The sequence below is a fragment of the Macrobrachium rosenbergii genome, chromosome 55 (genome assembly GCF_040412425.1).
Source record: "Macrobrachium rosenbergii isolate ZJJX-2024 chromosome 55, ASM4041242v1, whole genome shotgun sequence".
In the NCBI taxonomy this organism is placed as follows: domain Eukaryota; kingdom Metazoa; phylum Arthropoda; class Malacostraca; order Decapoda; family Palaemonidae; genus Macrobrachium; species Macrobrachium rosenbergii.
In genome coordinates, this window is record NC_089795.1 from 55,151,985 (window position 1) to 55,179,157 (window position 27,173).

The 27,173-nt window shown below is 36.6% G+C and overlaps 1 protein-coding gene across 3 annotated transcripts in view; it reads left to right on the plus strand.

Moving 5' to 3' along the window:
* Window positions 1–27,173, plus strand: part of Gycalpha99B (guanylate cyclase 1 soluble subunit alpha 2) — a 1,063,824-nt gene that overhangs the window by 981,081 nt on the left and 55,570 nt on the right. For all 3 annotated transcript variants that reach the window (XM_067098553.1, XM_067098551.1, XM_067098554.1), the window contains 2 exons: window positions 10,829–11,008; window positions 25,427–25,565. In XM_067098553.1, the coding sequence (XP_066954654.1) occupies window positions 10,829–11,008; window positions 25,427–25,565 (319 nt within the window). The remainder of the gene's footprint in view (window positions 1–10,828; window positions 11,009–25,426; window positions 25,566–27,173) is intronic.

Below are 27,173 nucleotides of genomic sequence, written 5' to 3' on the forward strand. Positions count from 1 at the left end.
ACGTTAAACAATGTTACAATGGCAAGTGGGCAGCTTTGGAATAATAAGAATGCATGAAAAATTTTCAATATACAGCCGTCTAACACTCATCAATTTAAGATTTTGGAGTACCAATCAAAGATGCAGAATGCATCAAATCCTTCGTGCTTTGAGAAGGAACTGATCAAGATTATGCCCAGTGCAACCACTAAATCCTTACACCTGTTGAAAATTTTCAGAGATGTTCTGCACTTTACCAAATACCTCTCAACAATTATTTTACACATTTATGGATCTCTCAAACCTCACAACGGAACTCCAAATCTCATCCCCACCAACAAAGACTGTTAGAGTTCACGCATTCAATTATAATTCTGTAATTGCTTCAAATTGTTAATGGATATGAACAATCAATTATGAGTCTACAGTTACATCTAACGCAAACCTAAAAACATGACTGTTATTACGGAATTTATACACGTTTAACGATTTTGTCTATTTAAGTATCTCTCTTGAAAATTCTGACACATATAGCACTTACATAGGAGATTCTTATGTGCAACACATGAAAAATATATTCAGCCTTTATAGGTACAACTCAAAAATGAGGTTCGGCTGGCTACTTTCGACAAAGGGGTTATTGCCGATGTTCTCAACCTTCCAGAATAGTTATTCAGTTACGGGTGGTACTTACCAACGTACCTATCAATGGTACTGCTGAGACTCGACTAAGCCTTTTATTAATGAAAGAATGAAATACTTAAAAACAAAACTGAAATCCGACTGTTACAGAAGATAATTGAATGTAAAAAATACTTTTATTGCATTCAGTTATTGTCAGTACTAGGCTACTGATTTTTATGATATAATGATGCTGTTTTATGCAAGTAACTTTGTAATGCCCTGGTCACTTTATAAACCTAGTCAGTAGTAAAATTAAGTAGGCTACTTAGAGGCAAAGTAGCTCTAGAACTCAACACCCTTGTAAAGCACACGCATTGCCATATAATCTGTTGAATGTTTCCATTTGAATGTGGTTATGATCTACTAGTTACAATAATAATATGAATAAAACAACTTTTATCTGTAACAGCACACTGATATTTGGCAGAAATTCTCGTAAACTCGACTCTCATTTGAGAATTTTGCTTGTTGCTGAATTGATAGACTGAATAACAGACATTGTTCTCTCTCTCTCTCTCTCTCTCTCACTCCCCAACTACCCTCAACTGATACTGAACAAAGGGTTAAAACAATTAGCGAACTTCCAGTATATTAACCCATTCTACAGAGTTCTTTGTCACTCTGAATCTGGTAGTGGGAATAGCACTACAGGTTGGAGAGTACTAATGCGCCAATCACAGCAGAAGGTGTGTGCTTTTGTATTGGACTGGAAAGAGGGACGCAGGAATTTGGAGTGAGACTGGCTTTATTCTGTGAAGTTTCTTACTAACCTGTCAGGAAACACCAACTGCAGATGTCAACAAATTCACAATGTAGTAAGCCTCAGCATCATGACGGGAATGATTCATCACAATGTATCTCAGTATGCGGAACATTTTGGTTCTGGCCCTAAATGACTCCAAAGCACTTTGAAATAATCGAAGAATTGCTGTTAGCACAAATCTTTCAATCAAACATCCCTAAAATGAAGCAATGTACTCATGCTTCATCTTCTCACAAAACAATAAAGAGAGGCCTAAGAAAAGAAATGAAATACAAATGAGAAAGAAAATGAATTGCCCTCAGTGACAGTACGATTCATTAAGAAATGAATCAGATTTAATCTCAAATGTACTGCGCTCCATTCTGTTGAAAACTGTAAAAATCTTGAATAATGATCAACCTTTTTTCGAGAAAGCATGCCAAGTGTCACCACTTGATGGCTGCTATATTCAACATAATTTGGCAATGTATTCAGTTCCAGGTAAATTAGAAGGCCAATGCAGAAAGTTACTTTAAAGGAGATTTTAGAGATTTCACGAAAAAAATTATGACAATTTGGAAACAACCCTAAAGAAGAAATCACCTCCCTTTTTAGTGGACTGATAGCTTACATATTTTGATATAGTCTGTCTGCTATCCCTCCCATATTTAGTAGAGATGGAGAAGTATTAATCAACCTTTAGAACAAACCAATCCACTGCACTGGGCCTTTAAAACTAAAAATCTTCAATAAATTCCCTTTGCTTATTTCTTATCATCTTCAGCCTCACCACATCAGATATGCCTTATGTTCAGTGGACATGAAGAGGATTCAAAGCAACCAATATATCTGAGGTGTCAAAAGTTCAGATTGGTTTCCCCATTGTTTTCTAAGATTTCTAGGGTACTTTCTCTTGACCTCATGACCTTTTATTATTTATCTGTGTGAGTATTATTTTCTCCTGATAGGAGGAAACTATTCTAAAGGGCTTTATAAGGACAGATGGCAACAATTATGAATTACCCTTCATCCTAGAACTACTTACTAAAGGGGAGTTGCTAGATTCTAGCTAGAATGTAACATATACATCCTGGCAATCCATAAACCTGCAAGAAGTACTCGGGTATTTTTGAGACTTGATCAAATTAACTTTACTGCTGCCTTCAGTCTGGATAACCATAAGACGCTTAATATGCATACTTCAAAATTTAGCATAAGGGAGTTGTTGATGAAGTTGTCAGTAAACATAGATCTATCATCTAGTGCTTAAGGAACCTTGTTTTGTATTAATCTAGACTAATAACTTAACTGAAGGTCTAGAAAAATACTCGAGTGATGCTCCCAGTTTTTTTGCAGTACACCCTTTCACCAAAGGTGAAATGAACTGACTGCTACTCTTAACAAAAATACAGAAATGCATAAGCCACCCAGTCTAGTGGGGAATGAGGCGGAACTCAGTCAAAACTATAAATATTGATTAGCTGATCTTATGCCGTACTCACATGGCACAATTCACTGTGCATGGGTAGATCGGTAGAGCTGCACTTGATGTTTCTGGATATTTTATGACATTTGATGTGATTTTGAAGACTTGCTATATCTACCAAGATGACAGTACTAGTGGCACATACTACCAATCCTTTGCCTTGCCACTGTTTTAATACCGTCCTCCTGTTTGGACGTCAGCAATGTCTTGGGCTTGTACTCTTCTAGACAATATTAATCAAAGTTATGATTTCCTAATGATTAGGATTTTAATCCTTGTTGGGAGATATTCTTTTTGGCCATTTTTTTTTTCTAGGTTATGTTTCGATAGAGAACTTCCGTTATCGCTTCCAGCACCTGAACCTAAAGAATTATTGCGTGATAATCATTTTACGGTGACAGGATCTGTGTGCTGCCGAGTTATCTTTGCTATTGCATTGTGTCTATACAGTCTAACAGGCATTTTTAGGAATGTTGAGGCTCATACCCTTACCTTCCTAATATTCCCACTAAGTTTGTATATGCATATTGTTAATTGGGCCTGTTACATATATTCACTTGTTTATTACTATCTATATAATTACTTTACCATGATAATAATAATAATAATAATAATACTAATAATAATAATAATACTGCATATACTAAACGTGCCATTACAAAATATTCCTCTTTTAGGAAAACCAATTTAAGAGTCAGAGCAGCTCACCCAAATAAAAGCATAGAATTCTTTCAATAAATCTAATGTAAAAACTAAAGTAAAAATCCTCAGCCAATTTTACACTTATACAAACCTGCATATATGAAATTATGCAAGGCTGGTGGGAAGAAACATGGAAACTGTTGTTGTCCATCCCCAAAATAAATGTTCGTACAATAATCAACAGTTAATTGTGCATCAGTTGAAGACATTTTATTAGTGTATTTACACCACTGCCTTTGTAACTCAGACCAAGTGGGTAATGAGGGCGAAATTTGAAGAGAATCACTTCAGAATCACGCGTAATAGCTAGTATACATTGTTCGTATAATGTGGAAGCCTCTGAAGTTCTAGATTACGAAAGAGATGCCCATAGATCGCGCGAACGACCTTCAATCAGTATTTAAATGAGCGACCTATAAACTATCTCGTCGTCAGGAGATCTCGCCCACTTTCTAACCAACCACGGAAAAGTCCTGTCACTTCAGAGTTAATAATTCCGCTACTCTGTGCCCAATTTGATCATTAGGATCAATGGCGCAGTTTAAGGTGATGAAATGCATTTTTGGAAATGGCGACCAAAGAGATATACTCAAAATATGATCTAAAGCAACTCTCTGAAGGAATATAAAATGGTATTGAAAAGATTCGAAATGTGAACATGAAAATAAGTTGTCCATTTCTTGAATACAACTTTAATTCTGTAAACTTTCAAGATAATATCCTTAAACATACAAAACATATAAATATATATATATATATATATATATATATATATATATATATATATATATATATATATATATATATGTATATATAGATATAGATATATATACACATATAATACTAAATAATACTAAATCTAAAATGTATTAAGGGATTTTAGACTGCACTGTTCTACATGAAAGTGAAGTGTGAGAGTTCTTAAGATTAATTTGTGTGGTATGAGTGGAGTAAGTATAACCGAATGGTTAAAGAATGTGAAGATACACGGAAGTAGTAGTAAAAATATTTGGGCAAACTAAAAGATGAATTAGAGACTTTCGAGGTGGTCCTGTCGTGTAGAGAGAATGGAGGACAGTGGGCTGATGAAAAGAGTATACCTCCTAAGTGTTCAGAGTTAAGGAGAGAGGAAGTCAAAAGAGTGCTGGGTAGATGGAGTGGAACAACCATTTTTCACCGAAAGAGCTTTAATAACCGCAGACACGAAAGGGTTCGTCCACAATAGAGCTGACGGGAGCAATCAACGTAAAGATGGGTAATGTGCAGCTGATAAGGCTTCTTTTTGTGTATGTGTGTTGTTATAAATTTCTGACTTATACTGTGATCGAACCCAGGTGTTTCAAAAAGCAAGTTGGAAACCAAGTACCAATGTACCTAAAAGGCTTTTACCTGGGCAAGCTTCCTGCTCAACACACCAGCGAGTTTCACTCAACTTCCCGACCCAGCAGTGACCGAACTGACAGCATTTCATTCGAATTATCCATTCTGAGTACCGTAATCGACACAATCACGTGGTATGCTAGGCAGTAAGCCTGTCCAGGTAAAAGCCTTAGGTATTGTACAGTGCTGCTTGGTTCCAGCCTCTTTTATGACTTATGTGGTTCAGTTGGTAGCGCCCTTGTCTTTCAGTTGAAAGACCTGGGTTCAATCCCGATGTGTCAGAGATTTATTTCTGTTCCACACGTGATTGTGTGTTGGTTACTTCTATCTTATGTGTCTTGTTGTATGTCAGTATATATAATAATGTCGGTTCAATTCCAGTATCAACTTATTATTTTTAAAATGAATTACATATAGATGTGCGTTTGGTTAAAAAATATATTCAAAGTAGATTTACAGTTCGCTTCAGTGAGCCTCTGTATTAGTGCGAATATTTTGTGGGGGCATGTACCCCTATGCTGAGGAAAACACCCTCCCAATAATAGCAGAAAGTGGTTAGGTAAGTGCTTTTTGGGTGCTTACGGCTTTCCCGCTGTTACTGCAGTGTTCAAAGGCTTGATTTGATTGTTTGAAACTTGGAGCCGTTATCAGGTTTATCAAAACCTAGTTTTGCTGTTCTGCATTTGAACAGAATTCTGGAATGGCACTATTAGACACATTCTGTTTCAGCACAGAAAAAGCTCACCGTCGCGTTATCAGGAAGGATATATGAAGATTTCAGCTCAAGTGAAATGTCTAAATTCGACAAAAAATAACGTCAGCGAATAAGCTCAAGGTTTATCCTCCTTATCCTTCGGCGCGGAGAGGAAGCGTCTATTTCTTTTCCAAGTTCAGATTAAAGGTTTTTAATGAAAATACTCGTCCATAAATATTAGGGAATCAAGAGGTTAATAATTCTTTGCGCAAGGCCAATGCACTTACATTATACTGAAAAATTTCATCAGCAGATTTAAATGTCAACGTCATTCCGAAAGCAGTCAGGCTATTTGTCCTCCCAGGGGTACTAGTCGCCTTTGTCAGACAGACCGTCTCTGCTCCGAACACCGTTAGGACACCTCCGTATAGTCCGGAGATTTCCAACTGCTTGTCTAAACGACCTCCTTTGAAGTGTTTGGACCACTAATCACTTTTGGATGGCGCCTCATATCAGGAGATCGCAGGTAATCCGCTGCCTTAGTCCCGCCAGCTTGTCTGGATGTTATCTGTCCGGTCAGCTTGTCTGGATGTTATCTTGAATTGTCTCGTATATCATTAACAGACAGCTCGCTTCAAAATGGCGAGTAACGTCCATGCCTTTAGTCATTTTTGTATAGAATCCCATTCTCCTCGATTCTATGACATAACTTCTACCCTGATTATATTTATTGTCACCTTAATTAACTTAATCTTGGATTAATTTTATGATTTCTGAGACTTCTTCTGCTGTCTCTAATGTCGTGATTAAGACTTCATTCTAGGCGTGTCAATCTTATGAAAAGAAAACGGTAAAAGTTGTGAATTAGATTCGTCATATAACTGTAGTTTGTAGTTGTAGATTACTACATACTTCATGTGCACTAATACACCAATGAAGGAAGCTGTTGTCGACCTAGATATTAGTTATTTAAAACACGCGAAATTAATTGCACAGCTGACGGTCACTGGTTATGAATTTATTGATTGTGACTCTTGAGATGTTGACTGGTTTATTGATTGTTACTCTCCGTGGCACTTATCAGCAATTTACTCCAATTCCACGTCCGGTCTAGCAGCCTCTTCAAGCCTATCCAGGTAAATGAACGCGCTGGGACCTTTTCATAATTAAACATGGCACACCTTTAGCGTTATCACTCGCTAGATGTTATAGCATTTTTTTTATCTCGACTGGAAACACCTGTTGCAGTGGGTCAAGTGATATTTAGCAATCCTTATGTTATTCCACTTTAAATTATTTTCAGTTTTTCATTATTTTTATTACTGTTTAGTTTATTCCACAATGATTACTTATATTTACTTTTTGTGAATTAAATAAATAGTGTTCATGGCAAGGCAATTTGTATACAAACCACAATTTTGCTATTTTGCTATAAATCTGACTCCTGAGCTTTATGACACCTGGCATATTTACTAAAACATCCAAATCATTATGTCTTGATAGTGATCATTTTTGTGTTGCCCGTTTCATCTGATGAAAGCACGAATATGGCATTGATTAATTGCCACACCACCCGACTCCAGTTTTTTAACGTTCATTTGTTGATAGCCTCACACGTCTCGTAAAAGTAAGTCTTTCGATATAAGTCATTTGACAACAGTTCGCTTATTTTCTCCAAGATTCGTGACTATGTGCTGTGAAAATAATGCTGTGAAGAGTGACTCGCATACAAGCAGGCAATTCTACGAGATCACAGTAAGGGCTCGTGCTCTTATGGATCAATCCACCTAATGACGCTACGTCCAGATCCTATCATCCTCTCTTTTCTTCATCTTCGTTCCCTTATTATGACAGGTAACCATTAACCTCTAGATGGCGGGCAACGATATGGGAATCTGTATGCACGGTATAAAAAAGAACTAGCTTATGGCCAGAACATGAGCAGAAATCCTCCTTGATCTTAAAAAGACATTAATTTTGTTAAACTTTATGCATTTGCATTAAGAGACAGAGTGTTGGGCGGAATAAACAAATAAATATATAAAAAAAGAAGAAACAATTTATTGTGCAAAACATACCAAGTACAGCACAACAGGCAACTCGGACACGGTATGCGTAAAGGAGAAAGCCCTCTCAAATGAATGGCATTGGCTTTGGTGTTGTACAGTGCATACCTTTTCCACCTTGTTGCTTACTAGACAAACGTCATTCATGAGGGCTGATATGGTACTCAGGTAGTATTACAAAATGTAAATGTTTACAGGTAACTATAAAGGGGAATTATAACATATTAAGTGGGAATTACTCATTAAAAGATTACACTGCAAAATTTGTCTTAAACATCACAAAGTATGCAACTTTCATATATACTGGACATTAAGAAAATTATTTGAATTACTGCTATAAAACGAATATATTAAAAAACAAATTTAGCCATAAATTTTGTGCAAAGTAAGGAATGCTGTCTGCGGAGCTATATCTCCCCCTCAAAATTACAATACGTTTTGTAATCTCTTTTGCTATGGGAAACAATTTATTTGACCATCTTTGCAACGCTGTTTCCTGAAAATAAAATTTGTAAGAAATATTTCCTCCACTAACTGACGATACGTTGTAACACATCCAGACGCATCCCTCGGGACCGAGGGTAAAAACCAATAAGTTTTCAAAGCTTTCAGAACCTTGATTGGAAGATCATATGGTCCCAATGCCACGCACTCGGGAGATATGCCCTGTATAACAAATTCCTTTTGACATCGATGAAAATAATCCATTCGATCTCTAGTGACCCAGGAATCACGAAGCGCTGGATAGACATGGTTCGATGTTCGCCACGTGACGCTCTTCCTCATCCGATTTCGAGCTCCTCTCAACCTCCACCTTTACGAAACGGCCCCTTAAAAGACTGACGGAAAGAAGAAAACTTCGAATATTAGTTTTCTTGCAGAAATGACAGTAAAGAACAGGACTTTGGAGATGACGATACCTTTCTGCACGTAGATGGAGGAGAGTTATGGAAGAGGAGACCATCCTGGTAGCCGGAACAGTGTCACATACTTTGCTAGGAAAAAGTCACAAGCATTAATTTATGGTGGCTGGTAATAAAGTCAGAGAGAAAAAATTCACACATTTAAATTATCTTTTCGCATTTAAGGTAGCTTTTTGTTTATGTTTACGGTAGAACTCCCAACGGGCTTGTACTACACGCGCCGCAAAGGTGGATACATACCGAATTCAGACGAAAAAAAAATCCCCAACGGGCTTGTACTAAACACGCCGCAATGGTGGATACATGGATACATACCGGGTTAAAACCCTTGGGGGTCACTATCTAGGAAAGATTAATGTGACTTTTTTCTGACTTTTTTTACCAGTGACTTTTTTTACCTGGATTCTTAATCCCAGTGGCCCGCTGATACCGAAAGAAAATTCAGCGCTGTCACTCAGCCCGTGATCCAGTTCAGCTGTTTCTCAGGATGTTTTGTTGGCATAGAAAAATTTTATTGTCTACAGAATTTACCGAATTCTGATGAAAATGCATCTGTCGAGAAGAAATTAGGCTTAAACAAAACTCGTACTTGCAGACTGCAGATGTAATGGAGGTAGATTCCTGATGAAAAATGAATATATTAGTGTAAAAGCTCAATAGCAAGGCTAAGTCAGTGTCCAGGTTCGTGAGCTGTGCAATGTTAATCGATGGGAATAACTTATTTCTCAAGAAAATACTTTCGCTCATTCATATGTAAGTTCACATGAAGTTATTAATCATCTACAGCAGCAACAGGTTATAATGACATCAGATATCCAATTCATTACGTTTCGTACTTTGTTTTACTGCTTTAACTAACTTGGAATGAGTCATTATTGGGATTCGAAGGCAGTAACAGTAGCAGCCATGAGAAAGCTGGACGGCGTTTAAATCTAAGACGAAGATAGCTTTTGAAAGAAGTTTCATTTTGTTCCAGTTTTACCTGGCACTTTCACGTGCATCCAGTAACCTTTATGGATATCAGTGGGATTTTAAAGTGCAGTAATCCCAGATTTAGATTATTCTCATCAGCATTAGAATAATTTTATATTAAAGAAACGAATGGTTGAGGATATTAATTTCGTAAATTCAAAACCACCTTTCAAGTCAGTTCTGAAAGACACACCGACATGCGTTCACATTTCCACAAGTTACAATAAAAAGAATCAGCAGTCACGTTAACAAGAAAATTGTCTAGTGTCACAGGGGTTTACTTGGTGATTTGAAGTAAGTGCCTTTACTACAACAGAGGTGATTATTGGTTAAGATGCACTAATAAGATAGAATTCAATTTGGCACAACACCCTGACAAGTGGGGTGTTGGGGGGTGGGAAGGGATGGAGGCAGAGGTTAACCTGAGATTTCCTACCGGGGGACATCGGAGGGAGCTGAAGGCGATTACCTGTCACAATAAATCAAAGGGGATCTCCCAGACAATCGACTGGAAGTCTCCTGCTTTGGGAGAGATGTTCTGCCTGACTGCTCTAAGAGGAGGAATCCCAAACGAAACTGAAACACCCAAGGACCAGGAGCCCCTCGAAGGGCAGACGTCCCGCTGGCTGTCAAGGTGGCGTCGGCAGCAACGCGGTGTCGATCAGAGGAGATTTGGCGCCATTATGCTGGTGCTGGAGTGGCGTCAGCGTCAGCCCGACGCAGTCTAAAGAGGATTCCGTGCTATAATATTTACTCGTGTTTCTTTTTCTTCCTTAATCAGTGCTATCGTTTTTTCCAAATTTGCTTTCCTTTGCATGAGCTGACAGCTATTGGAGTTTGAAACATTGTTTATTCGGTCAAATTTTCACGCGGGCCAATTAAAGGTTCCAAAAAAATGAATTTTTCACTCACAACATGTGCATAATTCCTGCTTCTTATAATTAATTATCTTAATCTAAGATAAAAAAAAACTTCATCCAAGAAACAAATAACAAGACTCATGTACAGGTTTTGTTTCCAAGAAGAGACCTTACATCATTTTTAGGTTGTTACCAGAGAATTTTTACTGTTAAATAATTACATTTCCTTTCATTACGTTGCAGAGATCTGGTGTCCCATGAAGCTTCAATGATTTATTTTCTGCCTGCATAATGTTAAGCGCATCCACAAATGACGAGGTCCCTCTCCCTTCTCTTTCAGAACATGGAATTAAAAGGTCAAATGGTGGTGTGCTCAGAGAGTGATTCCCTGCTATTCGTTGGTTCGCCTTTGCTGGATGGATTAACGGCTCTCACTTCCCGCGGTCTTTTTCTCTCCGACATCCCTATCCACGATGCCACAAGGGATGTCATTCTGGTTGGAGAACAATCCAGAGCTCAGGTGGGTAACACTTTTTCATTCTCTCTCTCTCTCTCTCTCTCTCTCTCCCTCTCTCTCTCTCTCTCTCTCTCTCTCTCTCTCTCTCATATGCGTACACACACACACACACACACACCCGTACACCTTCACACACACATTCAACTTTAACTGAATAAAATTCATTTTCCGGAGAGCCTTTCTGGTTAGCAAGAGAGACTGACTAGCTTATTATTAGCTGTCTAGATTCCAAAAACATACAGACAGTTCGACAATGAAGCAGATTTAACATGCACGTATTGTTTCATACTTTTCATTTTAAATCCTGTCAAACACACTACATTTTTTAAATACTCTTCGTAAGTAGGCAATTAAATAATTTTTAACGTGCAGTTACTATTCTAAAACTTGTTAAGTGGAAAGAAAGAGTGGCGGGGCTAGCAGTAGCCTCCAGCTTACAATAAGTAGTCCTACTAAAGAGGACTGAACCCCGGAGGAAGTAACTGAGCAGCATCCTGATAGACTAGACAGGACATTAAAGGAAACAGGGGAAATGGAAACAAGGACTCTATTCCAGAGCTTGTCGGCAGAGGGAAAAAATCTCACAAAATGTATAATTCTTTCTGAGAGGGATTTCCAGTGTTATGCAAGTGGTATTCTAGCCGTAATTTCTGCAGGACAGGGTAATGGTATCTGGTTCATGATTTCAACAGCATAAATTCTTATTCTGGCAGTGATTTCAGCCGACTGAAAACTGGAAGTGGTATTCAAGAAATGGATTTCAAAGAATAACTGCAAGGAGTAGTACTCGTATTCTAATTGTTTTAAAAAATGGCAGTGATTTCCGCGGTCGAAATGTGGAAAGTAGTATTCTGACAGGTCTAACGATGCTTCCCAATAGGACTTGTCTGAATCTCAGCAGTCAGAATACTATCCATAAATGTGAACTTCGAGGATACCGTGTGGGGCAGAGAAAAGTTCTTGCGAGGAATTTTCCATTCATGCATTGCTAATGATAATAGACTGCAACGAAAACCTCTCCCAAATATGAGAACATAAATCTTTGCAGGGACAGGTATAAAGTCCGAATAACTCCTGTCAAGACAGTAACTTGTAAAATCAAAAGGAAATACTGTAACTTATTTCATCGAAGCAATCGTAGTTATTTGAAGTCATTTAAAGTTTGAAGTCTGTCCAACATAATTCTGGAGGAAAGTAAACAACCAAATTATTGATAGAATTTGGAGGCTGCATCTCAGTTTCATCCTGCACAGTAAAGAAAGATACAAGTGAAACTGTGTATCAGAGACAATGCACGTGATTAAGTTCTGAGAGCCCCTTTCAGACATATTCCCAAATCTAGAACAGTTAGACTGAAAGTTTAAAAGGTTACAAAAAGAAGTCAGGCCAAGACTCGCCATGTTGGCAAATAGAGGCATGTGACAGACTGTCAAAATGCCTAGAGACATCAAGAATGCAGGCAAAATGTATAATTATGATAAAAATTGAGTTGAGCCAAACAAACAATTATTAAGAGCACTTTTTGATATGCCAGAAAATTTTTCAAAGTTGCAGCAGACAAAAATTGACAGATATTCTATGTAAATTGTCTTTCACATTTTTTTTTTTTTTGTCCAATAGTTTCTAGCCATAACCCACATCATCAATGCGTTTTATGAAACGTAATGTTTTAATTACAGTCATTGCTTTATTTCCAGCCTTTAATATCCTACAGAAACTTAGCTTTCGGCTTAAACCGTAAACTAAAGAGTAGTAGAGTAGAATCCTCAAGTCCTGAAACTGGACACAGGGGGATGAGAAAGGGAAAGAAAGGGAAGAAAGAATGGACCTTTTTTATTCGGTTTAACAAAGAGAAAAGATTTTTTCTGGACATCTCCTGCTTAGTAAGTAAAATGCAGTTTCTGGTAATGGTAATTCGATTTTCACCTTCTCATCTCATTTGTTTTCTTTTCAGTAATTATGCAGGAGAAAAGAATTTGCTGTACATTTCCTGCATAATAAATAGAATGTAATTGTTGGTAATCGTAATTCGATTTGCACCTGTTTTATCAGTTGCTTTCTCTGAAGTAATTATGCTAGTGAAAAGAATGTGCCCATACTCTTCCTGCCTATTAAATTAAATGAAATGTTTTGTCATGGTATTTCGATTTACAATTTTTTATATTATTTGTTTGCTCTTCAGTAATTATGCTTAGGAAAGAAGGTCATACGAAAATGTGGCGAGCAATCATTTTTTCCTTCGCTTTCGGAGTATAACCGTAAATGATAGAAAGTTAAGTATATCTTAGTTTAACAGACCACTGAGCTGGTTAACAGCTCTCCTAGGGCTGGCGTGAAGGATTAGATTTATTTTACGGCTAAGAACCAACAAGGCCCAGCAACTTAGGACCTACAGCTTATTGTGGAATCCGAACCACATTATGACGGGAAACGAATTTCTATCACCAGAAATAAATTCCTCTAATTCTTCATTGGCCGGTCGGAGAGTCGAACGCTGGGCCAACAGCGTGTAAGCAGGAAGCTCTACCCACCTCTCCAATGAAGAACTAAAAAATATTGAGACAAAATATAAAGACAAATTACGTAGAACTAAGCACGCATTAAGATGACAGCAGTTGTAAAGCAAGAAGACATTCTCAGGACTGAAAAAAATAATTACTAATGAACGTCCGCACAAGCGCTCAACTCGGACGTTCGTACAATCACGCGCACGTAAAACCAAATTGTTATTGTAAAATAAAAAAAAAAGTATATATAAATATGTATGCTACTGTCATAGCTATAGGTTTGCACACGCAACACGATTAGTTAGAAATAGCCTCAAATTAATCTAAGTCTTAAAGAAATAACAAGCAGCTGTTAGGTATAGCCGTATTCTTGGTACAGTTTAAAGAACGTGCACAGGATAAAAGAAAATAATAAAACGGTTAGGGTTCAGAACTAAGAAAAAAATTTAAATATGGTTATGGTGAACTTGCAAAAGTCCTCGGTTATACCAAATGTGTGGCAGGGAACGCACGCTTCAAAGTTCGATCCCTAGGAATCCCGATTGCCATGAATGAATGTTCTTAATAAATTGCGGTACGCACTGGATGTCTATTGAATTTTATCATACTCTTCTTTGATCAGTAATGTTTGCATCCAATTCCAATTAGAGGAAAAATTCTAATTTTTAGGAACCCAAAACGGCTGAAACAATATCGATTTTCCCACTGAATAGGGAGCTGGCAGACTAATTTGGTTTGCAGAATCTCTTGACAATTCTTGTGGGGTGAGTGTTTATAATTCACTGGGAGCCTGATGTTCTGTTTAAAGGTGAGAGCGGAAAAGTAGTCCTTGCGTATGGCAGGCGAAATCTGATTGATCGAATGCAGCATAGAGAGAGAGAGAGAGATGCCCTTTGGCTTCGAACCCATCCATGCATATTCTGTCCTAGTTTGCATGGTTATCACTCACTAGAAAATCCTTCGGAAATAACAGGGAAAAACGTTAACGATATTCCTTTTACACCCTTCGGACGACGCTGGTGATTTCCGATACTTGTGATTTTGGGTTTCCCTTTCCTGTCTTTTCTATCTCTGTCTTCTATAAACACAGGTTTTTTCTGTGTGTGTGTGTTTTTTTTTTTTTACCGTAGCGTGCAGATAGGCGGCTGGATTAAGGACATGTTGGGGTAGGGCCTTTTCACACTAACAGTCTAATGATCACCTTAACAAGTACATTTAGGCGATGAAATGTGATGTTAAAGTTTTGCTTGTTGATCGCCCTTAATTGCAGAGATTCTTATTTCAATGATAGAAGAGCGACACAGACAAAACTTTGACTAGGGGTTAGTTTTCATGCTAGAGGTGTATTTGGCATGGTTGTAAAGTATTACAGTAATGCACTTTTATTATTGCGTTTTGTTTGTAATATCTGACTTCTTTCCCCATTCAGTATCCTCTCCTCTCTCTCTCTCTCTCTCTCTCTCTCTCTCTCTCTCTCTCTCTCTCTCTCTCTGTTTTTCCCCCCCTATGTAAGGACATTATTTTGACTGTCCCCCCCGGGCAGTTTTAAAATTCAAGCGGCAAAAAAATCACCACTATCAATAACAGAAATTGCATATGCGATTGAACAGTATGGGGGTCCAACTATATATATCAGTGTCCCCTCGACCCAGTTCAGAATTAATGTTTTGACGTTAGTTGAAGGCATTTTCCAACAAATAAATAAACGAGTGAGTGGGAGGAGGTATTGTCCCAGCCTCTCAGTCGAGTTGTTTCCTTTTGACCGTTCAAATTTGACCGCGACGTTAATCTTGCGTTCTCTCTTTGTGTGTTGGTCCTCAGAGCTTTACTTTCGACAACTTTGCGACCTTTTAACTTTGCTATTTTCATTCTGGATAAATCGCCGTTCACTTACTCCTCGACTACTCTCACGTACGGGGAAAGCAATGACGATTATTGGAGAAAACTTAGTTTATGAATAAAATTTAAAATATTGATGCGCAATGAAATGTAATCTTTCCTCTTCAACTTTATGATGGGATGAAATGCGTTCTGCTTAAGGATAAAATAAATACATTAAGAAGATGTTGCTATTGCCGCAACCTAAATAAAATCCTTTCGCCGACTGTAGAGCACATGAAAAGCTAATTTGCTGATCTTTTCCTCATTGTTGACGTATCATCTGTGCAATTATTTGAATAGCGTGAACTGGGTAATTTATAGGTTATGATTCATCCACACAACAGGGTAATACAATCATACACGAAACAAATTGAAGATAACGTACAAAATCGTGTGGCTTTTTTATCAGAGGAAGTTTACCCTAGATAGTGAGACAAACCGGGCATGGATATGTTGAGCATGAATAAACAATGGAAATGAGCAGAGTCATGGCGGATTCACCCCTACGGAATAGAGGTAAAAGGGAACAGGGTAAGCAGAAATTCGTTTAAGATTGATAAATGCAAGGGAGCTTTATCTCATCAAAATTCGACACGGGAAGTTCGGCAAGTGGTAGAAGACAACAGAAACAAGAGACTGGAAAGAAAAGAGGCTTTTGGGTGAAATTTTGCAACTCACTTTTCATTGCCCGTGCATCATTTAATAGTGAAAATAAGTTAATTTAGAACGGCAAAAAACGAAGGTTAGAAACGCCACCAGATTCTCGCTATAATAGCAGCTAGAACCTTCCGTGCCTGATACAAACCCTGTCCGAGAGCCTAACCTTTCATTCTTGTCAAGCGCTTCAAGATATTCCCAAGAAATGGCTCTTTCATTTTGAGCATTGTCATTACACATAATTAATCCACGATCGTTTATAATGCACGTTTGTTGAATTTATTCTTCCGTAAGTGATTGTTTTGAATCGCCTGTCAATGGTGCACAATAAGTATAACAAACACCGAAAACTTTATTTTATATATTATCTTTGCAAATTTCTCATTGTGCAATTACCTTGAAAGAAAATATTGTTCCCTTGGGAGACAACGTTAACACACTTAAACTATACTTCATACTGTTTTTGTTTTAAACATTTTACAAATACTACTCCTTTCGCATCTACAGTAACAATACGTATGAAATTTAAATGTAGTATCCTCTTGTACCTTGTCTGCTGTATCTAAATTTGGTTTTTTATTTATTATAATTGTGTAAACTGAATTCCTTCTTTTCAGAATGCCAGCAAGGAAACATGCTGTTGCAAATTTTCTTAGTGGCACTAGCTAGCAAGAAAGCTGCAGTTGTTATAACAGCCTAACTTTTTCTTTAATTTCGCCTCGAAATGTAACTTTTTCTATCTCAAGTGCTATTTCATACTGCGGTGTTTGCATTCGTTCCATATTTTCTCTTTAAAAATATACCGGCATTTTAGCCATAGTAGGTGCTTAAATTCTACGTAGTGATAACTGTATCCTGACTCTCTAGTACAAGAGAAAAATCCGTAGAAATTATCTTTAGCTACCATTAGTTTTGTCGTGGATAAATTCAACTTTAAAAGAAAATCAAATGATCTCAAACTGCTCAAGTGTAGGAGAGGCAAAGAGCCTATGAGTACAAAATGAAATTTCAAACATCTGCTGATCTTGCATTTAATTGATAAATCTATAAACTGTCATCTGAAATATGCAGGAGAAAGATCCCAGACAAACCACCAGCATTCCGAACAGAAATTACAGAAAAAAACCACCGAAGACAGCACAATTTCAAGTTGAAAAATTATATAGCTTCAGTTAATATGAACAAAACGTCACGGTACTAATTGCATTATTCAAATGAGCAAACATTATTACTGATCCAGCTTAAGGGGCCATCAGCCTGAAAATCAAACTTCGTCAAACTATAGAGAGCACATCACTGTGTGAAAAGAGAGAAGGCAAAGAATAAAGATTAATAACAAGAAATAAATATTCATAAACGAAACATAAATGCAATCAAGAATAAATCCAATCAAGAAAACAAAAGCAATGGCGCTTTAGAACTGTATTACAGCCTCAAATTTATAAGAAGTGTCATCGGCAATACTCTCAGGTAGATCATTCTATAGGTTTGCAACGCGAGCAATGAGGGACTTTGGTAGCTGGGCAACGTGACGACGTGGCGCCTCAGTAGCAAGTGATGCTCGTGCTCCACAAAGTGATCCACATGCACTAAGTACAGGGGCAGAGACAAGAAAGGTTCTGCAGGTTGTTCTCAGTTTAAATGGCCATCTCTGGAAGATGGCCGAGCGTGACGTGTTCTTGTGATGGTCAGATTTATAATACCGTAGGTAACCACCAACTTGGGCAATTTTGTATAAAAGACCCTGGAAGCTGCTGATTTGCAGATGGGATGGGAGAGCAATATTCTAAAGATGGTAGAATATAAGATCTGAAGCATGTGGTGCAAATGCCATCCTCTTTGCAGATATTAATCTATATGATTAGTACTTAAATCTCCAGTAATCAGAATCATGAAGCCCAGTGTTACCCTTATAAAAAAAAAATATCATCTAGTAAAAGTACGATAAAAGACTAACCAATCTAAAGACTATAGGACCACTGCAAACAACTCAACAAATGAAGTCTCAAAAACTTGAGTCAATGAAATTTATAGAAAAGATTTTCGTGTTTCTTCAATTCAATTCTGAAGGCTATTCTGGGTGTTATAGTTTAGATCCAAACAACCATTAAGATTAAACACGACTTGAGAATCTCGCTGGTTAGAAACTAATCAAGGAAATTTATATAAATGATCTTCATGCATTACCAAGTCAATTCAGGCTATTTTGGGTGTTATAGTTGAGATCTAAACAAGTATTAAAGGTACCTAATTCATTCGCGTGTTGCAAGAAAACTGGCTTTTAAGAAACAAGTGTCTAGATTCAGTGAATTATGCAGTAACTTGTGGCAACACTGGAGGGATAGACATACTGTATAACTCTTACAAATACTATACTATCATATTTCATGGCAAATCCATAAATTCTAATTGCCTCTTATAACTCAACCAAGAGTGATTTAATCTCCACATACAAAACGGGGTTTCTTTGTCATCACTATTTCGAATTCTGATAGTTTTCCTGTGGATGGAATAAGCAGGTTAGAAGAGTAATGCTAAATTTGTATGTCTGATGAAGTCACTTTTCCACTAGATACTAAAGGACTTGTGACCCTCAGTAGATCTAGAAATGAGAAGTTTTTTGAATTACAGAATTTTGCAGCCTTACAAAGGGGTACTCTTGTCTGGAGAATATAGACATTCAACAATGATCGACGTATAACACAGCTAGATTTCTATATATATATATAGTATATATATATATATATATATATATATATATATATGTATATATATATGTGTGTGTGTACATATATATATATGTGTGTGTGTGTGTATATATATATTGATCATTATGATCAATGTTTCCTAAATCTCCAATCAATATAGAGTGGCGTAGCTCAAACACTTGATTTCATTAACTGAAAAATGAACGTTCCATTAGAATGATCCAGACGGACAGTAACTCAAAGCTAGTTGAAGATCCAAGAATCTGATTCTTTGCGTATTGATGCAATACAAATTAACTGTGCAATTACAATATTCTTTTACTGGAGACAAAATCACAGAAAAAAAAATTAAATGGCACCACTCATTTTTAGGGGTAGTTATCTTAATGAACTTAAGGTCCAAATATTTGCACCTTACGCTAGAAATTTCCCTGAAACTAAGATATTATAACAAAGTAGCCACAACCTGGAGATTAAATACCGATTTGCCTTTTGGAGGAAACTTTCAAAGAATGTTCAGATATTCCGGTATATCTTCAAGGAGATAATTTGTTTCATTTTGTTTAGAAAAGAACGCGCCGTGCTTTTTTTTTTCCCGTTCTTGTATACATTCACAAGGTGTAAGGAGGGCTCTGAAGTCAAGAAAATAATTTTTGCTTCGAATTATTTATCGTTAAATTTCACCTTGTTATTTCCCATTTTTTTTTACAAGAAGTATTTTTCGACTGGAGTTTAATGCTTTGGATTCTTGATAAGAGCCTTTGGCATGTCGTAACTTGGTGACAACGGTCGCCATTGTCATTATCGGTTATATGGGTTTTTCTGGGCGTCTGCTCGATCATTCTTTGTCGTCAAGGAAGCAACGCTATTATATGGAACGGTGGGCTCTGGATCAGCGTTTGAAATTCGATAAATCTATAACGCGTGAGAACGAAAAGATCTGCAGACGACCGATTGTTTTCAAAGGGGAGTGCATTTTCCAATGAAACAGAACTCGATTATTATCGATAGATAATGTAATGAATGAGATCCATACTAGCACCGGAACCATGATGTTCGAGATTTGAATTAATGAGAAATTTTATTCTGGTTATGAGCTTAATGAGGGCACTGAAAAAGTTTCCATTCACATTGCTCACACATTATAAAACGCGGCTGTAAACCCATTATAGTTTTGAAACCAGTGACCTCCTTTGAAGTCAACTGTTGTGATTTGCCCCGCAATTATGTCCTCGTTGATCCAGGTAACAGCTCTGACAACATATTCATAGACCGTGAACGTGGTTAAATTGAGCGGAGTGCAAGTGCGCGTTAACATAACGAGATTTCCCCAAATTAAAATTTGCCCTGTAGCGCTGATCCTTAGCTGAAGGTCGGCCGAGGGACGGGAGGGAGAGGTGGGGATCGCTCAAAATGCATTAACATCTGTTTTCATAGATTAGCATACTGATGTTCAATTCTACGACTCACATCTCAGATATATGGAAATGATATCATTTGCTAGGCAAAAATTAAAAGCATTCTGGCTAATTTCATTCGTTACCATGTGATTTCCGGAAGTTTGTCATTTCCTGCCTCCAACTGCATTTTGACAGCTACATTACAAGTATGCTTTATTCGTTTTCCCACTGTCTTTGATCTGGCCTTTGCCATGGTTTGTTGTATGTTTTTTGTTTGTTTTTATATAAATACATGTTGCCTTTTTTATCTGGCTGTTATGTGCATCGTGTATATTCCTTTGTCTGCTGCTTAATGGTAATATATAGATTGTATATTTAATCAAGGAAGCTTAATTATTCATCCATATAATGCCTTGTTTACGCACAACGGTCATAAGGGTATTTATATGGTGTATATAAGTAAGCTTTGTGACTGATGGATTTCTTGCGACTGATTGAAAAAATCTCTCATAGTTCTACTCTTCTTTTTTTTTTTTTATTCATTTGCTGAATTACTTTCGTTTCTTAGTTGGTGTCACTCTATCAGAGTGTTGTTGCAAATGTAAAGTTTCTTATGACAAGGCTGTGTGAGAAGTCTGAGAGGTTCGAGAGTGAAGAGGGAAAGCTTTCAGCCTGTGGCGTTTATGGTCCTTGGAAAAGATGACGATAAAACATACAGTCACAAACATTAACGTTTGAATATTTGGGTGGGAAAACGAATGATTCAGTTTAAAAGTGGCTTGAAGATAAATGTTATCTGATCGCCATGACTTGTGAATTTTCATGGGCACAGTGATAAGGGAATCAGAGAAAATATAGATGTATATCCAAAATCATGGGTTAGAAAATTGGAGCACAGAGTAGCAGTTGTCTGCAGGTGATAGTGTTAGCTAGTAATAGTGAAGAGAAGCCTCGGAGACTGAAAAAAGATGCAGAAGCAGAAAGTAAATAATAGTAAGAAAAGAGTTATGAGTATAAGGAGGAACAAGGAAAAATAAGGAAAATAGATGGTGGATCAATTAAGCATAAAATATATTATAAGTAGTTATGGTTAAATGTGATGGATGCTGGTAATATATGAGAACAGGTAAAGCAAAGAATGCATTATGACATCAGAAGTTATAGAAGAGCAGAGAGAAGTATCTGGGAACAATATTTGAAGTTTTATCAAGGGAATGCTGAGCCAACTCCTGTATGTGAAAAAAGTGTGGAAGCAAATGAAATGAAAATAGTGAAAACTGTTGAGATCAATAATTTTTACACGTAGGACATATAGGATATAATAGGGCTGAAAGGATCAGGTATATACAAAAATAGCTTTGTAAAAAGGGTAAGATAGATGGAAAAGTAAATTAAGCTGTTTTGAGGTGGTTTGAGCAAGTGGTAAAGATGGCAAATTGCTGAAAAAATATAAAACTCGGAAGTGTTATTAGGAAGAGTACAGTGCAGGCTAGATGATTTGGAATAGATATTGGAACGGCAAGGCTTTATAGTCAGGGAAAGCAAGCGCACACATAAGAGTGGTGCGTGGAATATTCGACACTGATGATAGAGCTACTGTGCTAGTATATGAAGCTGCAGTTAAGAGATGTATAATATCCTCTCTAGCGCCTTCATTATCATAAAAACTGCAGAGTACTTTACTCAAATATTCGATGCGTAAGGTCAAATTTCGTTGATCTCCGGAGCTGTGCCCATAACTATGATTTGATGTTTTTTATCGGAGACACTTATAAGTAGAAACCAGTCAAAGGTTGAATTTTTAATCCCATGATTTGCTGGCCCCGACTTTATTTATCGTAATAACTTCCCAATGCGCAAGGTATGGCTGTAAACATTAGGTCTGGACAGCCTTTTCATCATCAGAAAAACTTGGTGTGTAGTTTCCATGAAGTTCTTTGTTTTAAGATTTTCAGTAAGTTCTATAATCTTTATGTATTTGCTGCTTACTACAATCCAAATATTGACAGTCTCTGAGAGAGGATTAGTATAGCTCTGTCACAGTATTCAAAAGCTTCTTTCGTTATTTGTGAGACTAATGCAAAGCACAGTGAGTGGCTGAATTCAGATTACACAGATCAACATGGCCAGTCTGCTCTTGAGCTCTGTGTATCCTCCGATTTTGTCCAGCTAATAGAGGAGCCCATGCCATTTCTGGTAATAGATTAGCCCTCATATTCACAGAAGTTCAAGCTATCGTCAAGTCCAAGGTCTGTGAATATATAGGCACTTCCGACCATTGTGCCATTGAGATGGCCATATCAGTGAGTCGGTATATTTCTAATGTCGCCAATGGAAAAACGGTCTGGCTGAAATCTAGAGCCGACTGGGATCACATTAATGAAGCTCGTCAGGCACTTAATATTTCAGATGCTTATTCAGATCCAAATCCCAAGAAGTTAAATGAAATGCTGATGGCTATTTTAGTAAGGTATGTCCCTAGAAAGGTCATCAAGATTAGGACACATGACCAGCCATGGTTTTGATAATACAAGTAGATGAGCTTACCATGACAATCAGCCCAAATTTAACGCTTGGAAACAAAATCATCCACATAAAAATTACACCATTTTTGTAGAGTAGATTGGTCACTGGCCCTAATGAAAGGCTGAACTGCTTCATCAACTTTTGAAGCTAAGCAGTCATCTGAGGATGTCCCTCTCCCTGATACTTGTCATCCTGAACCTATTATTACAAAATTTGTAATTTGCGCTTGGGATGTTAAGAAAATTCTGGACAATCTTGATAGCTTTGGTGGAGAAAATCCTGATGGTTTCTTCCCTTTGTTTTTTTAGAAAGTTTTCTTGTTTCTTGCCTCCCAAGATTAGTAGATTCTATAGATTTTTAGGATGACGTAGTACCTTTGAGTATGAGCGCAAGCTTAGTAATACAGTGCTTGTTCCAAAGAGTAGTATATCTGTAGACTGCAGGGACTACAGACCAATTTTTATTCTCCCTGCATTCTCCAGAGTTGCAGAAAAATTTATTTTTAAGCCCACTATACAGGTAGGTGGAATCCAAAGGATTGTTAGCTAACACTTAATTTGCATATAGGAAGCAGTTAGGTACGTTAGATGCTCTTTTAGATTTGACATGCCATTTGATAAGGGGTTTGAATGTTGACGAAATACGTGTTTGTTCTGTGCCGAAAATATAGATAATTCCTTTGGTGAATAAAATAAATTGGTGCTATGGATAAAATTCACTAAGGTAGTGAAAGGACTGTATGCTTACCCATACTGTATTGCCAAATACATAGGCAGAAGAGTTTAAATTCACTGTAACAAAAAATCCTGTCAGTATATTTGTCCATATTAATTTTCATTCCTACCACAGCAATAAGGTACAAAAGTCGATTTTCACGTCCATATTTTAAGATCGTCATGTGTATGCAGCTCGGAGTATACAGATGATGAACTTGACGAAATGAGGAACACGGACAAAAAAGTAAAAAGAATTGACAGCGGCAAAGTAGGTTTAGCAATATAACAACACAAAAAAGTACAACGCGAAAAAAAATCTTCTCTACTTAAATACCACATAGGATTAATTTAAAAAATAATCCCCATTTACTTGAAAACTTTAATGTTCTGTCTAAGTGCAACAAAGAACTGTCCTGAAAAACTAAAGAATATTTACTTCAAATCCCATGTAAGTTATACGACAGTTTTTATTGTGCTCAAACCGGAAAATAGTTGGAAAGAGAATAGAAAAATACGAAAAAGTACAAGTGCCTAGGATGACAGAGGAATTTTCGTTCATGCTAGTAAAAACAATCATGACCATCAATTGGACAGGTGCTAAAATGCTACTTTACTGTAATGAGAGATTAGAAAGAAATATAATTCATCGCACTTTCAGAAAAAAAAAATGTTTAATTATGAATATGATGTCGACCTAAATATGTAAAAACTCGAGCCATTTATTTCAAAAGAAATATGTAAACTATGCAAATTCTAATTGGGAGGTAGTATTTTATGTCTTGATAGCAAAGGTGCGTACTCACTTGCACTGGGACGCAAGAATTTTTATATGAAGCTGTGGCCTCCTTTACAAATAAGGTTGCCGTTCCTCCTCTAGCCAGGGGCAAATATTTTCCCCTAAACGTTTGTAAGTTCATTTGTACTTTCACCTACCATATACTGTATATTGAAGATCTTCACTTCCTCGTATAACCCTTCGTAAGGATATCTTCGTCGAAGGTGAAACCCTCCGGGATTCATACAGTGTGCTTCATTTTCGCCTTGTGGTGTATTTTGTATTCCGGCATAATTATATATACACCAAGTCTCTCTCTCTCTCTCTCTCGTTGGCAATTAGCAAACAAACATACATACGTACACACACACACACACATATATATATATACATTTAATATATATGTAAGTACATATATATATATATATATATATATATATATATATATATATATATATATATATATATATATGATGTACAGATAAATAACCTAAGGGTTCATACTTGATTCAGCAGTTGATGATTGAATATGTCAGTGACTGTGCTCTGTCTCATTCCAGCTGCCACTTACTAACGTATTTTATGTGTGTGTGTATATATATATATATATATATATATATATATATATATATATATGTGTGTGTGTGTGTGTGTGTGTGTGTGTGTATGTATATATATATATATATATATATATATATATATATATATATATATATATATATATATATATATATATATATATATATATATATATATATCTATATATATATATATATATATATATATATATATATATATATATAGAAAGAGAGAGAGAGAGACGTGGTGTATGCAATTATGCTGACATAAAAATATACCCACAATTACGCCGACATAAAAAATATACCACTAGGCAAAAATATAGCGCACAGCATGGACCCCGACGAGTTTCACCTTTAATTAAGATATTTTTAAAATGAGTAATTTAGCGTGGCAAACATTTATAATACATTTGGTAGGTGAAAGTACAGTACATACGAACTTGCATACGGTTTAAAAAATGTATTCAAATGGTGTAAAAAATATTTGAAAACGGATTAAAAGTATACAATGAATGTTTATGTATTATCTATTATCTCTCTCTCTCTCTCTCTCTCTCTCTCTCTCTCTCTCTCTCTCTCTCTTGTGTATATATATATACATATATATATATGTATGATGTATGTATGTTTATTTGACAGTTACCAACAGCTTTTTGTTTTCTTTGAAAAGGATGGGCTCAAGAGACGTATGGCTCAGCTGAAGGATTCCATTGAGGAGACAAATAATGCTGTGGATAAGGAACGGGAGAAAAATGTCTCGCTCTTGCATCTCATCTTCCCGCCGGATATTGCTAAAAAACTTTGGTTAGGTAAGTGGAAATCTTTGTCCTTTTTTAAGTCTCGCCTGCAATAATTGATTTAATTTTCAATTATTATTTGCATAGGGTAACTCCGTATTACTAATAAAAAAAAATTGTAAACTCCTTATTAAATGTTTCATAATTTTTGATAACACAGAATCTTGCCAACATCATACATTTGCCATCATACGCACCACTGCTCTTTTCTTTTTTGAGGTTTATGACCACAATGTCTCCACAAAAAATAGTATGGTATCGTTCAGACTGATTTTGTTTCTGAATCTTTTCCTTGATGATAACTGTTTCCACAATGACAAATGTCCCTTGCCTTTGGATATAGATCTCCCATAATACCCACTGATAGCGTCACGAAATGCAATATATGAACCTCTCCGAAAAAGGCCAGGGATTGACGCAGAAAAAATTTCTTAGATGTTCCCAATATCAACGTTCCCCCAGTAATGATGGGCGACGTCTGAGGATTAGAATTTAGGTGCCTTTTTTGCTCATTTCTTTGTAGAAGTCAAATGTGCTCATGAATTCTTTTTCCATCTTCAAATAGACGGACCAGAACGCCCGCCCGTAGCTCTAGGTAGGATTTCTTGTGTGGATACTGAATACGATAGAAAGAAAGACAACTGAAGCTGTTGACTTGAACTGTTTGCGTAGTATCTGGGGTGTAAGAACTGGAAGTGTGACAAATGTAGTGATGCAAAGAAGAAATGGCACGAAAGGTATCTTATGTGAAAAGAGTGTTCTGATTCTGTTGAAAAGGTTCGATCATATGGGAAGAAAGGAGGATGAGAGGCTGATGAAAGTTTTTAATATGGAAGTGTTCTATGGAAGTAGGACAGGAAAATCTAGAGAGCTCTAGAGAAGGCGGATGGAATAGGGGCTTTAATGTCAAGGAGGCACGAGATTGTACGGAGGGTAAAGGTGAATGGAGCAGTGATTGTAGGCGAATTAATCCGTTGCTAATGAGAGTGTTGGGTAAGAGTAAGTAAATGCTAATATGACATAAAGTTTTCTGTTCAGTACGTTCTTCGTGATTCATCTTTTTTAGTGTGACTGTGTCGGTGACCATTGTCTCGGTTTTTCTCAGAGCTTCACTTAGTCAAGGAAAAGAGGTTGCTGTTCAATAAATAAATTAAAATATATATATATATATATATATATATATATATATATATATATATATATATATATATATATATATATATATATATATATATTTATATATATATTAACGTTATCACTTACACTGTTGTCCTGTATTATATTAATTATAAACAGACCTCATTAAAACTGGATGGTTTTAATGAGGTCCTGTTCGTAATACATATATATATATATATATATATATATATATATATATATATATATATATATATATATATATATATATATATATATATATATATATATGCATGCATGGCTCTTCATACTTTTAGATATACTTGTTACTGCAAAGCCTAAGATCCAAATGTATGAATATGAAGCAATTCTGATGTCCGTAGCAGGATTCAAACTGGCAATACAGTGTCAGAACGAGGTCGCGTTAGACCGCCGACTTCTGCTTCGGCCGTCAGAATTGCTTTATATTCTTTCATTTAGATC